General features: G+C 38.1%; 2 protein-coding genes across 5 annotated transcripts in view; both read right to left on the bottom strand.

Annotated features, from left to right (window-relative positions):
- rufy2 (RUN and FYVE domain containing 2) overlaps positions 1 to 11,128 on the bottom strand; it is a 32,821-nt gene extending 21,693 nt beyond the window's left edge. For 2 of the 4 annotated variants that reach the window (XM_074612927.1, XM_074612956.1), the window contains exon 1: positions 2,610 to 3,315. In XM_074612927.1, the coding sequence (XP_074469028.1) occupies positions 2,610 to 2,913 (304 nt within the window). In that variant the 5' untranslated portion in view covers positions 2,914 to 3,315. Of the gene's footprint in view, positions 1 to 2,609; positions 3,316 to 6,874; positions 7,166 to 8,415; positions 8,656 to 10,446 lie in introns of those variants that run through there. The other 2 variants (XM_074612946.1, XM_074612936.1) reach the window with 2 other exon arrangements.
- Positions 11,129 to 11,809: 681 nt separating this feature from the next.
- LOC141754110 (uncharacterized) lies at positions 11,810 to 15,375 on the bottom strand. Its single transcript, XM_074612969.1, has 2 exons — positions 14,933 to 15,375; positions 11,810 to 13,032 (listed from the first exon to the last, which is right to left on the bottom strand). Exons 1-2 carry the CDS (start codon positions 15,272 to 15,274, stop codon positions 12,703 to 12,705), a joined length of 672 nt encoding a protein of 223 aa, XP_074469070.1. The 5' UTR covers positions 15,275 to 15,375; the 3' UTR covers positions 11,810 to 12,702.
- Positions 15,376 to 15,607: the final 232 nt, after the last annotated feature.

Here is a 15,607-nt window from a genome sequence, read left to right as displayed (position 1 = left end):
AAAAATGCCAAACCTCTGCTGCTTCTAGCTTCTTAAATGTGATTATTTGCTAATTTTCTGTTTTATATAATTTCAAAAATATATAATACTGTATATTTGAGTCTTGGGTTCTTTTGTGATGGAAATGTTTTCAATTTTCTGACATTTTGTAAACAAAAAGTTAATTTGATTAAACAAGAAAATAATCAACAGATTAAAGGTATTTTGTTAGTTCTCAACCTGGATTTTCATTTTCACAGGTTTTTGTGTCTAACTAATAGGGACAGCATTTTCTGAAACAGGACCAGTATTGAGGGAGAGCGCTGTAGACGGCAGCTGTTCACAGGCTGCAATATGGTGCTATCGTGGCAAGCTGGCACCGTCATTTACATCCACTAAAAGTGCTTGTTTTTGCCATGACTGGCTCTGATTTTTGACATTATTGAAAGACTCTCGCTCAAGGAGAAGTCTCTTTCTGAAATCTGAGTAGGTGACGGGTTGCCAGAAGACAACGGTGGAATGGTGGAAAACATCCCAGGTGGAAACGTGAGTGTCAACCGGGCAGTATGTTGTGTTGGAGGACAGAAAGCGTAGCTTAGAGTTATCTAAATGATTTTCAATGTCATGGCTGAATGTTTAGAAGATTTCCACAATGTGGATGAGGTCTTTGAATTCGATGGCAGCCTGTATTTATTTGAGCCAGAGTATATGAATATTTAGATTTCTCAACGAGACTTTTCCTTGAGCAGGACTTCGACACAATAACAAACAGACCGGATCAAACGAAAGGTAAGAAAAACGTATTATTTCTCCGTAGAGTCCTTTCCATAATGTTGTCAGACACTTATAATAACAATCCGAGCCAAAAGAAGCACTTTTAATGAACGTAACGATACATTGACACTGCTCACTTGCCCTCGCAACTTGTCTCGCGGCTGCTGGTTGCAGCGTTAACCCTCAATACTGGACCAATTTCAAAAATCGTTGTCCCCATTCGTCACTCAGACACAAACTAAGGATGCTAATTTAGAATTTTTTTCTTAACCTATAACCGACCCTTGTTAACCGATTATTAACTGTTAACCGACAGTACAGTCAAGGCAGCAAACACATACAGACAACGCCAAATCAACACGCAGTGCACTAAAACCCCCAAGAAAAGAAGACAAATGCATCAGTGTGCAGCATGTGATGCTTCAAGCAGTTGTGTGGTGGTATAAAACACAGCTACAGTACCACTGCTAACATTAATAGAGGAGGATGTACAAAGCATGACAGCATCACTGATCTATGAAAAATCAATTGGACACACACACACAGAGAGAGGGAGATGAGGTAATGTATGAAAGAGAAAGGAGATGAACCAGCTAGGTTTGTCACACTGGTATATCTACACACACCAGCTGAAACTATTAACTGTGCTCCACTTAGCAGCTGACTGAATGATTGATTGTTCCTGAAGATCTCAGGGAGACCTGTTCTGTGTAGTACAGGGGTTTGCAACATGCGGCTCCGGAGCCACATGCGGCTCTTTAGCCCCTCTCCAGTGGCTCCCTGTGGATTTATAAAAATGGAAATGAATAACCATTTTTTGTTTACATTTTCATTTCTATTTATCATTGTTGTAGGTCTGTGGTACAACGGAGTAGTAGGGCCACATTGAGGAAAAATAAATAAATCTGAGATTTCGAGAATAAAGTTATATTACGAGAATAAAGTCACAAGTTTATGAGAAAAAAAGTTGTAATGTGAGAAAAAAGATGTAATATTATGAGAATAAAGTAATTCGTTTAAGGTAAAAAAGTCGTAGTATTATGAGAATAAAGTCATAATATAAAGTAGTCATTTTACGTGTTATTTTTCTTTTTTCTCGTAAAGTTATGACTTTATTCTCATAATATTACGACTTTTTTCTCGTAATATTATGACTTTATTCTCGTAATATTCCGCCTTTTTCTCGTAAAGTTATGACTTTTTTTCTCATTAAGTTATAACTTTATTCTCATAATATTACGACTTTTTTCTCGTAATATTACAATCTTTTTCTCGCAAAGTTATGACTTTATTCTCGTAAAGTTATGACTTTACTCTCGTAATATTACGCCTTTTTTCTCGTAAAGTTATGACTTTATTCTCGTAATATTACGATTTTTTTCCTCGCAAAGTCATGACTTTATTCTCTTAATATTACAACCTTTTTTTCTTTAAAGTTATGAATTTATTCTCGTAATATTACAACTTTTTTCTCGTAAAGTTTTGACTTTATTCTCGTAATATTATGACTTTATCCTGGAAATCTCAGATATTTTTTCCCTCAATGTGGCCCTAATACTCCATAATACATTTGCTCTTTGGCCCTCACTGCATTAGACTTATATACTATATACTTAGACTATGAACTGTGTTACCTTCATCACAATGCTCAAATGTTTTGCAGCTCCAGACAGATTTATTTTTTTATTATTTTGCATAAAATGTCTCTTTTGATAGTAAAGGTTGCTGGTGTAGTAGAGACTGATAAGCTCAGTTTGGTTGGTTCCTCATGTGTGCCCTAAAACAATGAGTTACTGGGTGTCTTCTTGACATCAACCAGACAGTCCAGCCCCATGATGCTGATAATAATACTCTACCTTGGACGGTCCAGTCCCCGGGCAGAGACGTCCTGTGGTCCGACACTTTGGGCAGGACGTGAATGCTCCCTGTAAGGGTCTCTGATGCTTTCCTGGCCAAGGCGAAGATAGGAGCCTGCCATCGCCCGTCTCCTCCACCACCTCCACCTCCTCCTCTCACCGTGCTGCTGCTACTGCTAGCTTTATCCACAACACCAGACTTCTCCTCCTGCAGCCTCAAAATGCCAAACACATGAGTCTTCTCCTTGCTGCTGTCCGCCTCAGACAGAGACAGAGCCAGGTCGGTCTCTGCGGGCGATGCCATGTTCACGTACCTCTGGAATAATAAATATATAACTAACTAGTGCTGCTCCGGTGCGAAAACAGACGGATTCACACGGTTAGCGAGCTAGCCTTGATGTACAATTCACCCAGCGACCATTGTGACAACCGTAGCGTAAAAACACCTGAGATACCACCGGCCAAAGAAAGCAATGACAGATCACCGTCAACAACCAACCGTCCTAACGTCCCCCGGACTGTAAACCGTCGGTGTCGCCTAGCTACATGGTGACCGTTAGTAACGTTAGCAACAACAGCCGATCCCTTGGATACAGGTCTTCTTCTCCTCCGTACATCACGGTGTTGTTGTATAGGTTATGTTTACAGCCTGCACACCTAACCGACAGTTGTGTTCTGACGGTCCCGCTGCACCCTCCGGTCTGGAGGGGCGGTGTCAAACAGGCTCACAAGACACACAAAAGACAGCACTACGTCATGATTTGAGAGGCTGCTGTGCTGTTCTGTTGTTGTGGACGTGCCGCCCTCTGCTGCTGGAGGAGAGGACTGCCTCTAATACATCCATGGGCTGCCTGCCTCCAGGTGGAGGATGGGACTGTGAGGAGAGGACTTGTAGACAAGAGGTGACCAGACAGCTATTTTAAAGGACCCATATTGTAAGAAAGTGCATGTCACAGCCTAAGAGACAACCACAACAACACATAATAGAGGTAACTCACACTCTGCCTTTTATTTACTCCTCTACTTCATAGATTTTTTTGTTTTTTGTTTTTTCACATTTATCCTTTGGTATTGCAATATATTGCAATATATTGTTATTAATTGTTTTTTATTTGTTTGTTTGCTTTATTGACACAACAAACATTAATTACTTCTTTATTGTTTTCTTCCATTTACATGCATGTTCTTTTTAAATATCTATATATTGTAATTTGCTTAATGAATTGTATACATGTATATATATGTTTTTGTTTTTATTTTGTTCTTTTTTTTTATTTGTATTTATTATTGAATTGAAGCTTTGGCAATATTGTTCACCTGACAGTCATGCCAATAAAGCAAATTGAATTTAAATTGAATTGAATTGAATTGAAAGAAGTGAGTTTTTCAGGTCTTTCACATTATAAAGCAGGTTTAAGTGCTATGTAAATACTGTTAAACTATCAAAACGCTCAATATACGGAGAAATACACACAGCCCGTATTCAGAAATTGTGCATTTGAAACAAGCTGTTAGGATTTCTGTCCAGGCTGGCAGACAAGAGGGGCAACACAGCTATTTTAAGATATGTATGCGAGTAACAAATATATATATATCTTTGAATAGCTGTAGCTCCAACTGTCGGTAATATTTTTGCAAGGGTGGAATGCAACTAAATACATTTACTGAAATACTATACTTAAAGGTCCCATTATGCTCATTTTCAGGTTCATACTTGTATTTTGTTTTTCTACTAGAACATGTTTACATGCTGAAATGTAAAAAAAAAAAAAACTTTTATTTTTCTCATACTGTCAGCCTGAGCATACCTGTGTTTACCCTCTGTCTGAAACACTCCGTTTTAGTGCATTTAAACGAAATTGCAACGGAATTGTGTTGCTAAGCAACAGTTTGGGTCCATTTTTACATCCGGTCAGCTGATTTCATTCACATACACTGCAACAGGAAATAAACTGGGACACATTTAGAATGTTTACGTTTAAAACTGTGTAATGGTCTAAATATTGTATATTTGTGACATCACAAATGGACAGAAATCCTAACAGCTTGTTTCAAGCGCACAATTTCTGAATACTGGCTGTGTGTATTTTTCCGTATATTGAGCGTTTTGATAGTAAACAGTATTTATATAGCACTTAAATCTGTTCTATAAAATAAAAGACATGAAAATCTCACTTTTTACAATATGGGACCTTTAAAGGGAGATTTGTCAAGTACTTTATACTCTTATCAACATGGGAGTGGGCAAATACTGTATGCTTGTTTTATACAAATGTGTGTGTATATATATATACAATGTAATAAATACAAATATTGTCCAGAAACCCTCACAGGTACTGCATTTAGCATAAAAAATATACTCAAATCATAACATGGCAAACTCAAGTCCAACAGGCAACAACAGCTGTTAGTGTGTCAGTGTGCTGACTTGACTGTGACTTGTTCCAAACTGCATGTGATTATCATAAAGTGGGCATTTCTGTAAAGGGTAGACTTGTGAGTACCCATAGAACCCATTTTCATTCACATATCTTGAGTCAGAGGTCAAGGGACCGTTTTGAAAATAGCCATGCCAGTTTTTCCTAGCCAAAATTTAGTTTTGAAAAAAAAAGTTTAGAGCATTATTTTTTTCCTCCTTCTCGACAAGCTAGTATGACATGGTTGGTATCAATGGATTCCTTATGTTTTCTAGTTTTATATGATACCAGTATCTTTTACTAATATTTTAAGTACATTTCTTTAATAATAGGCTATTTATGCCCTTTTACTTAATCTATCTAAGTAAAGGATGTGAATACTTTCTCCACAAGTGCATTTCTGGTCATTTTGGTATGAACTTTTTATGTGGTAGTAGTTATTACACATGACACATCTTGAATTTAATAATACTTTTAGGCAAAAATGTCTTAATCTTTATTTTTTAAATACCTTAATAGTAAAAAAAACAAATTAAATTAATGATTACAATTTTGTGATTTATTTAAATTCTCAAAGAAATGAACAGGGTTTGATTGGTGGCTTGTCCATAATTTCTCGGGTGGGCGAGGCTCTGCTGGGGGAATTTGGACTCATGATCTCAGTATTTCCAAAGTCCTGGCTACGACTTTTAGTGTCGTATGATGAACCCACAGAGGAAAGCTCTTAAATAGCAATGCAAAACAGAATTCAAAAGAACTTTAAAAGAAATACAGTGGAAACAATTAACACCCACACAGTCACCAGTGAAGAGGAGTACATGAAGAGAAACAGGCTGGAAAACCTGTTTAAGGTTTCAAGAGAAACTAGTATGCTGCAATACATGAAATTACTGGCTCAATTAATTATTTCCTTGATTATTCAGCTTATTATTTTAGTCTATAAAATGTCATAGAATTGTGAAAAATGACCATCACCATTTCCCAGAGGCCAAGGTGACGTCTTAAATGCTTGTTTTGTCTGACAAGCAGTCTAAAACCCAAAGCTATTCAGTTTTATCATAGATGACTAAGAAAACAAGCAAACACTCACATGTGTCAGAGCTGGAACCAGTGAATTTGTGACATTTTTTACTTTAATTATCCAAATTGTGGAACAACTATCGACCAACTAATCAATTAATAGACTACTCTATTGAAAATGGCATCAAGAACCGTCCTTTTCTTAACAAAGTTTTAGCAACACATGAATAATTCACAACCTTTAATGATCTCATAGATTACGCTCGTCAGACTATAAAGTCTGCCTCACTGTCTTGATTGATTGGTGACTTGGTGAGTCAGCTGATAATGATCAGCTGCAAGACTTGCTGTGCTCCAGCAGAACTAAGATGATGCTTCATTTAATCATATGCCCTTAATAAGCTTTCACTGACATTAGGCCATGACCGGAGCACAGCCAATAGGAACGCTCTCTCAATGAAATGACCTATGATTGGTCAAAGTCTCCAGTCACGGGCTAGATTTTCTAAAGCCTGAAAACAGAGCCATTAGGAGGTGCAGAAGTCTAGTTTTCTTTCAGAACATTTGAATTACAATATGCTGAACGATTATTATGAAATTTTAGCCCAATGATGCCAAAAATATACTGCCTACTGCCACTTGAATGTAGACAGAAGTGAACTGCAGACAGTAGAAATGCTTTGTTTCAGTGCAGTGATGAATCCACTGATTGGTATGAAAATGTTCATAGGTCATTACAAAAACATGGTAGGTTGCAGTAGGAGTTAATAGGAGTTATCATCTTAAAATAGATTGTGTTATTCATTCTAATAACGCTTGTCAACCTACCTTGGCTGTAGGCTAACCGCTCCATACTCTCACTATGAGTGATGCCCCAGCGGTGGAGACTCTGAGGTGAGTACATGGTGAGAGGGACTTTCCTCTACCCACTGTCTTGTTGCAAAGAAGAGAGTTAATCAAGCAGATCCCTGACTTGCGAAGTGCCTCTCGCTGCTCTGGTTTCCGTTGAGCTGTAGCCACACAGTCAAGTTTCCTTGGATTTCCCCTTTAATATGGTGTGTTCCAGTTTGGTCCCAGTCTGAGGATGTGCAGGGCTTCTGCCGAGCTGCGCAAGACAGCCTGGAACAAAACAGATAGTGGAGACAGTCCTAATCAGATCTCAGAAGCACGGAGATTAGAGAAGTGTGTGAAAACAAATAGCATACGCACACACTTTTGCTATATATGCTCCTGGCTTCTTTACACAAAACATGGATAGCTTCAGGGATTACTGTCACAGTTCCACCCATGCCCCCAGCTTTTATAGTGTGTCCCTTTTTCCCTTTCCCTATGTGTCCAGTTCGTCAATGTCTGTCGTTTTCTAGTTTCATATGATACCAGGAAGTTGCATTAACGCGTTAAAGAAATTAGTGGCGTCAAAACAAATTTGCAGCAACACGTTATTATCACGTTAACTTTGACAGCCCTATTTGCTATACGTCCCAACTTTGTTAAATGCCAAAACATCCCTGACTGAGCACAAGCCAGGTACAGGTGGTACGCAACCACTGGCCCACCAGGATGCCCAGATGCACACGATTTTGAGATGGACAAGAATCTGTATGTTGTTTTGAAAAACAACCAACCATTTGCATTTTAAGCCTGGTTCCAGGTATAGAATTAAAGAATAAGGTAGAACAAAATGGCTATTCAGTCTGATTATCAGGCTGCTGCCTTGCCTCAAAATGTACTTGTGTAATATAGACTGAAAGGTTAGTCGCTGTTCACAGTCTCTGTCACACAACATTACATCTTTGCCTCCGATTTCTCCTCACTGATTCAAACAAACACTGCTCACACATACACCACTTGCAGGACGAGACCTTTCACTGTCATGAATAATATATGCCAAAAGGTTTTTCCCTCAGATATTCTACTAAACTCTAATGAATCTTGATTTTAGGGCTGCAGCTAACAATTATTTTCATTGTCGAGTAATCTGTTGATTGACAATCTGTCTTTGTTTGGTGTATAAAATGTAAGAAAATGGTGAAAAGTGTTGATAAGTGTTTCCAAAAGCCCAAGATGACGCCCTCAAATGTCTTGTTTTGTCCACAACTCAAATATATTCAGTTTACTGTCATAGAGGAGTAAAGAAACCAGAAAATATTAATATTTAAGAAGCTGGAGTCAGATAATTTTGAAATTTTTTCTTAAAAAATGACTCAAACCGACTAATCGATTATCAAAATAGTTGCCGATTAATTTAATAGTTGACAATTAATCGATTAATCGTTCAGCTCTACTTGATTTAAAGTGGAAAAATAAGACAGTCACTACCAAAATTGACATTATAGAGCAGAATATAGGATAGAAGAAGGAGGTTTTACCTTTTCTTCGAGTGGTAGCTTATGAGGAATGCATGCAGAGGGCCTCCACCTCACCATGATGTAAGAGGAGGATGTAAAAGCCTCCGACCACATCAACTGACGAATGTTAGCTCCATTACACACAGAAAGATAAACTGTCGTAGCATTGAGGCTACAGTAAACTGCTTTACAAGGACTACTGGTGTTTTTCCTCTATTGTTGTTCTGCCTCTCTTTACCATACTCTCTCTCTCTCTCTCTCTAATAGCTGAGGGCTGACCAGGGATCATATGACCGGTCTCTTGCAGATCTGTAACCCCTTAGCTGACTCTATACTGCCTGTGTTAATTCTCTGAATGTCTGCATTCATTATTCAGGCTGCTGCTGCCTTGATGTTGATGTCCATCTCTTTTTGTTGTTGTTTCTTTCTCTGTTTACCTGACTGTTTTCTGCCTCACACACAATTTCTCTGTATCTTAATATCCCCTGATTTTTTTTACCTATTGTTTGACTTGACATTTTTTTACTCTGCTACCTCTTTGCTTTCCTATCAATTTCACAAGAGCCTCTATCTAACAAATGTGGAAGCCTCTTAATGTTTTTGCCTTCCTACAGTTTGTTTGCCTGTGCTTTTGTGGGCTGTTCATACATTTTCCGCCTGTTTGTCTGTAGGTAACAACCTTTAAAGGAACAGTGTGTAACATTTCAGTGGCTCTATTAGCATTGTTATTCATAACAATGTTTTCATCGTTGTATAATCACCTACAACTAAGAATCGTTGTGTTTTCGTTAGCTTAGAATGAGCCCTTCATATCTACATAGGGAGCAGGTCCTCTTCACGGAGTCTGCCATGTTGCTCCGCCCTGTTACTACAGTAGCCCAGAACGGGCAAACCAAACACTGACTCTAGAGAGAGCATTTCACGTTTTTACGTTACCTGAAGGCCACCGTACATCTCCAACATGTTTTGAAAGAGAGGGATGAGCAGAGGGGTATTCAGTTGGTTGCAATCTGCAACCTCCCCACTAGATGCCACTAAATCCTTCACACTATCCATTTAACACTGTACCACATGTAAAGACTCACCAATAATTGCCACAAACAACTGTGCATAAGCATTTGGGCTTAGATGCATTTGAATTTAATGTAATTGATTATGCAAGTGAAAAATGCATAAAAAGACCGGCTTAAAGCATAGGCCATATAGGCGGTCGCCTATGGCGCCACCTTCTGGGGGGCGCTGGTCGTACTCTAAAAAAAAATATATATGTTTTTTTAAATGCCAGTGGGCGCCCTGTAACTTTCTTTCACACACTTTTTCATCTGCCCGGCCGCACTTATGTTAATAAAAGTGTAAATTGTAGTGAAACTGACTAAACACTTTTAAGCAAACAATATCAGGGACCAATTGTTTGTTTATATTATAATAAATAGTTATTTATGAAAATAGAGGCTAGAGCCGGCACTGCATGACAGTGTCATCTTGCATTCAGAGTCTGATACATGCAGCCTGTATGGCAGTTCATTTTGATTTCACATCAAACGCACACAACATGAAACTCTTTTTCTCGTTCATCTCATTTTCCCATCTCTCTCCTGCCGCCCTGCATCCGCTTCCCTCCTCCACTCCGTCTGTCTCGCCTCTCTGCTCTCCCATCATCTCTGAACCACACCTAAACAAACACACTACTTCCAGGGTGGTATGTTTGTACCATGTGACCATGTTAATCACTGTAGGAACACACCCTTCCACATGACAGACAGCCAGAGCAACAAATCAATAGCCTTCAGTGGAACGTCCTCCCACCAATAGGAGGAAGAGATGCTGTTTCATAGTAGCAAGCCTTTCACTCTGCAGCAGTGGAGTGGTGCTGTGCTCACACATTCTCATACATCATTTTGATTAGCAGAAAACAAGAAAGAGTGAGTATACTGTCCTATAATAGCAGAAGAGATAGGAGTAAAGTTTACACAGTGGAAGAACCTGTACTGTAATTATACCAACATCATCTCTTATGAATATGTACAGTATGTTATCATCATTTCATCTCACCTCAGGTAGTAGAAGGCAGAGAGTTGATCCTTATTTCTGCAGCTTGTCAACACTCAGAAGTCTATAGTCCCCAAAAAGGATAATTCTATGGTCTGGTCCAGTATGTGGAGTCTGAGGCAATGACTCTGTGGAAACTGCTCAGGATGGGCTTGATTCCTCGACTTCCTGGCAGAACGTGTTGCAGCTACAGTCCAAGCTTCACGGCGTCCGTCCAAACCCAGTTGTAGGAGCTACATGCAGCAGTTAGTGGCTCCTAGATGTCCCATGATGGATACTTCAGAGGGTCCCATTACTTCCACAGAGATGATGAACAGATATGGAAGTGTTCTTAGTATGTTCTTTTACATATTCTTTGTAATCTATCTATGTATGTATCTATATTTTATCTGATCTAGAGGTGCTGCGAGGCTGTTAAATCAAAATAAGCGTCTATAGTTGTGAAGCAGTAAGCCGGTGCACGCTCTAGAGACATCACCGACAGAAACCACAACCATCACCCCACACAGCACCCAATGACAACAGAGCAGGAAGCCAGGGAGAGGGGGAGGGGTTTGGGAGTAACACAGCAAAGAGGGGGAGAGGGAGGCGAGAGGGGGTTGAGTACAGTGAGGAGGAGGAGATAGAGGAGAGAGGAGCACTGACTTGTTCTCACACATACACCCCACCCACATATTAGCATAATACACTGCTCATATGAATGGAATACATTGATATGTGAATGAAAACATACAAATGTTGGTGAACAGTTCAAGCCTGATGTTACTAACCAATCCCTGAATAGAGAGGGAGGTCCTTGTTGAGGCAGACCAGAGATTGGTGTGTGTGTGTGTGTGTGTGTGTGTGTGTGTGTGTGTGTGTGTGTGTGTGTGTGTGTGTGTGTGTGTGTGTGTGTGTGTGCGTGCGTGTGTGTGTGTGTGTGCGAGAGAGAAAGTGAATGACTTTGCATCTAAGAGGATGAAATAGTATTATTACTGCAGCCAGAAAGTATTCTTAAGATAAGGCTAATTCTGCTAATGCTTTCCGATAAACCAACACAAAGACTGAGCTGCAAAATGAAAGACGAAAGAGATTATTGTACACTTGGGTGGATGATAATGGCCCAATCAGCAATTTTTTTTACCATGAATTATGTACAAGCATATACTCTGTATAATTGTTGTAGAATTTGCACTATAGATTAAACAAATAAGATGTGTGTTTCTCAATTGAAATACTAGCAGGTTACGATTTGGGATAGGAATTTTGGATATAGGGCAACAATTTATCTACATGTAGATCATAGTCTTGATTATAGTTTGTATTATATTGATTATAGAAGTGTGCCATTTTGAAATCTATAGAAATAACATGACGCGAAAACCACTTTTTCCGGAGCAAGAAAATATTTATTGTAAAAAAAATATAAAGTATAAATGACTCCTTTCAGAAAGATATTTATGTACAGTCTCTGTCTAATCTACAAAATAATTTGAAAAGAAGCACAAGTGTTCACGAGCAGAATTACAGAACTAACTTGGATGGAATTTACTGTTTCCTAATTTCCCCCATTTGTAGCTACAAGGTTAAAGAAATTAACTATTCATATTTGCAGTTATTTCAAGATGTTGTCTGAATTGCATTTTGTTATTATATTTATAGTAATGTCAGCCGGTACTGTTCAAAGGGTTTACATGTTAAGTAGTTATAATATTGGGTAATTTCAATAGAAAAGTTAATCAACCAATGGCTCCCAACAAATAAATTGTTACCACGTTAATAGGTATTCAATGGTACATGTTACAGTAATGTTAATATAATGCAGTCTAACAAAACAACAGCCTGAAAAATGAGCTGAATGAACATTATGAGCTTTAAAAAAGGAGGGAGTTATTACTGGGTAATCTAATGCAATCTAGTGCATTTGATTGCATTAGATTTGACTGCACATGTGTACCTTATTAACTAACAACTCTATGTTTAGTCTTATTTTATAACTAGTAACAAAAGGGTGGCTCCATCACCTACATTCAAAATGAGAGATTTCATTCAGTTTTCAACCCAAGAGATAAAGCTCTTGATGCATGGACAACTCAGGCAACACTGAATTATAGAGATCTACAAATTGATATTCTTAATAGCAGTGGCGATCCAAAAATAAATATTAAAAAGTTATAATGGTTAAAAAAAAATATTTTTACAGGTTGAAAGCTTGAAGAATCCATACCATAACAAGCCCTACCACCGATCATACATACGTATTACCTCTTAACGAGCCCTTTAGTCCTCAAACTCTGCAGCATAAAGCACTTGCTGGAATTTCATCCGTACCTCCATCCTTTTTTTAATGGTAAGCCTCTTCAGTGAAGGCAGAAGGCTGAGCAGAAACAGTTCATCTTCATCTCTGATGTTGGCGAGGGCGTCTGCAGAGCTCATCTCAGTGTCTGTGGTGGTTTGCCTTTTACGTTTAAGAGAAACTCCCATCTCCTGATGGTTGTTTGAACAGGAGTCCACGAGAGAAAAGCTGGTACTAACGACAGGCAGGGGACAGTGCTGCTCCTTCTCATCTTTATCCCGCTCTTTCTCCACGTCATCACCACTTCCAGCTACCTGTGTGGCATGAAAACAGCACATACGCAGCAGTACTGGTTAATAGCAACACTGATAACAAACTTAAATTTCTTTGGCGATCACAGACAAACATATCAAAGTCCTTATACAACCTATACCTCCTACTGGGAACAAAACAGGTTGACAGGTTTGACTGGGTTTCTACGTTCATGCAAGTCTATAGATGAAAAGGAACTACTTTAAATATAAAAAATATATATACATTTTAAAAATAAGCAATTGTGTATTAGATTGTATTGTATACCATTCAGTAGAGCCTTACTGATTAATTGGCAGATATTAGGGGCCAATTTTAGCTTATCACAGATATATCACATTGGCTAATAAATAAAAAGAAATTGCAGAGCAGAAATGCCAAAGATATGGTTGATGTAATTTAGTCAACTAATTGACTAAGATGGGGCAGCCCTAATGTTGTGTATTTATGTTTAAAATAATAAAATATCGGAAACTACAAAAAAAAAACTATATTGATATCTCTTTCAGCCTCAAAAATCTGATATATGTCAGGCTCCACTGTTTTGCCTATTATTTTGAGAAAGCAAAAATAATATTGGTTACTTTAAAGCTGAAGTAGGCAACAATATTCCAACATGAAAATTGTGATTTATTTTCTGCTTTAACCCTCCTATTGTCTTCTCGTCGACCGTGCAACTTTTGGTTTGGTTTGACGTTTTATAAAGCATAAACTATAAATTAGCACCTAATTCTGTGTTACACCTTTTTAGCCAACCTCGTTCCAACTCATTACGACAAGTTTTACACTTTTTGGGGGGGAATTTATGGTTAAAAAACATTATTTCCATGTATTTACATTTCATTTTTGAGTTTAAAAAAAGCTGAATTTTTTTATTATTTTGACTATCAGTGGAACATAATATTGTTGGATTATCACAGATTGGTATATATCAAAGTTTAGTCAGAATATTATAAATATTATAATATAAAACATTTTCAATGGCAGCACATAATGACACCTTTTTTAGCTAACTTCATTCCAACTCATTACCACAAGTTTTACACTTTTTGGGGGGGAATTTATGGTTAATAAACATTATTTCGATGAAATTACACCTAATTTTTGAGTAAAAAAAAAAAGCAGAAATGATTAATTATTTTGACTATCAGTGGAACATAATATTGATGGATTATCACAGATGAGTATATGTCAAAGTTTAATTAGAATATTATAAATATTATAATATAAAACATTTTCAATGGCAGCACATAATGACATCTTTTTAGGTAACTTCATTCCAACTCATTACCACAAATTTTACACTTTTTTCTGTAATTTATGTTCAATAAACTTCATTTACATGAAATTATTCCTCCTTTTTGAGTATGAACCCCCAGAAATGATGAATTACTTTCATCCATGTTATTTTGGGGCAATCAGATGCAAGAAACCCATATTTGTGATATGATGAAGTTTGAAATCGGGTCAAAGGAAGGTTAATACACACACACACACAGAGGCACTGCAGTCTGAATGTTTTGCTGTGTAAACTCTTTGTTGATTATCTGTTTTCCCACCATGTGCTTTTATTGTGAAAAGAGAACCCGGATGTTCTGAGAGACCAGATGTCAGTAATGATGTCTCCTCCTGGATGTTAACATGCGACTATTAGCTTGTACAACATGTATGTAGTTAGAGATGTATATCTGTGTATAAATCAATATTATATGTAGATTAATCAGAGTGTAGATATGATTAAGGTATTGTTAGCGGTTGCTATGCGACCACAGGCCCCAGTTAGAACTAGTTAACGGCTAACCGTTACCTAGCTACTGTTACCTAGGTAGCTAACCGTTACCTAGCTAGGTAACGTGTTTTAAAGTCAAAGACAAAGACAGTGAACGGTGAACAACATCACACCTCGTCGGTGTCTCCGGTGCCGGTCTCTACTCTGGGTTTGACGTAGCCGCTGAGCCAGGCCAGCTGGTGGTAGAGCACCGGGACGGGCCTCTCCAGCGGGTTGTCGTCGTCTGCCAGCAGAGAGAAGCTTCTCTTGGCCAGTCGCTTCTTCGCCTTGCAGAACTTGTCGCGGAGGTTTTTCCACTTCAGCTTCACCTCCTCCTCTGACTTTCCCATGCTGTCCGCGATGTCCCTCCACGACAGGTGTCCCTTCAGGTTGTCCTTGTAGTCCCGTCGGGACTGGTCGTACAGGTTCGGGTGTTCTCGTATCAAGTCGGCCAGCTTCTTCTCGACAGTGTTCATTTTGTTTACTGTTTATATTTTACTTCATCGCGAACGCGAAGTTCCTTTCGTCGGCAGACACGTCGAGCTTCGCTCTGCTCTCCAGGCGAGGTCCAGGCTGGCAGAAGGAAGTCAGAGGAGACATTCATTCAAAATAAAAGTTCTGTCATTGACGCCTTTTGACAGGCTGTCCTGGAATAAAATAAATGAAAAAAAAAAAAAATAATTAAAAATATATATATATAATATATATATATATATATTATATATAATGTAAAAATATAAATATATTTGTATGTTTATATTTAATATAAAAATGTGATATATATATTTAATATAAAAATGTGATATATT

Source organism: Sebastes fasciatus, chromosome 2 (genome assembly GCF_043250625.1).
Source record: "Sebastes fasciatus isolate fSebFas1 chromosome 2, fSebFas1.pri, whole genome shotgun sequence".
Classification (NCBI taxonomy): Eukaryota; Metazoa; Chordata; class Actinopteri; order Perciformes; family Sebastidae; genus Sebastes; species Sebastes fasciatus.
The sequence above is the reverse complement of the archived record's forward strand: the minus strand, read 5'-3'. Positions and strand labels throughout refer to the sequence as shown.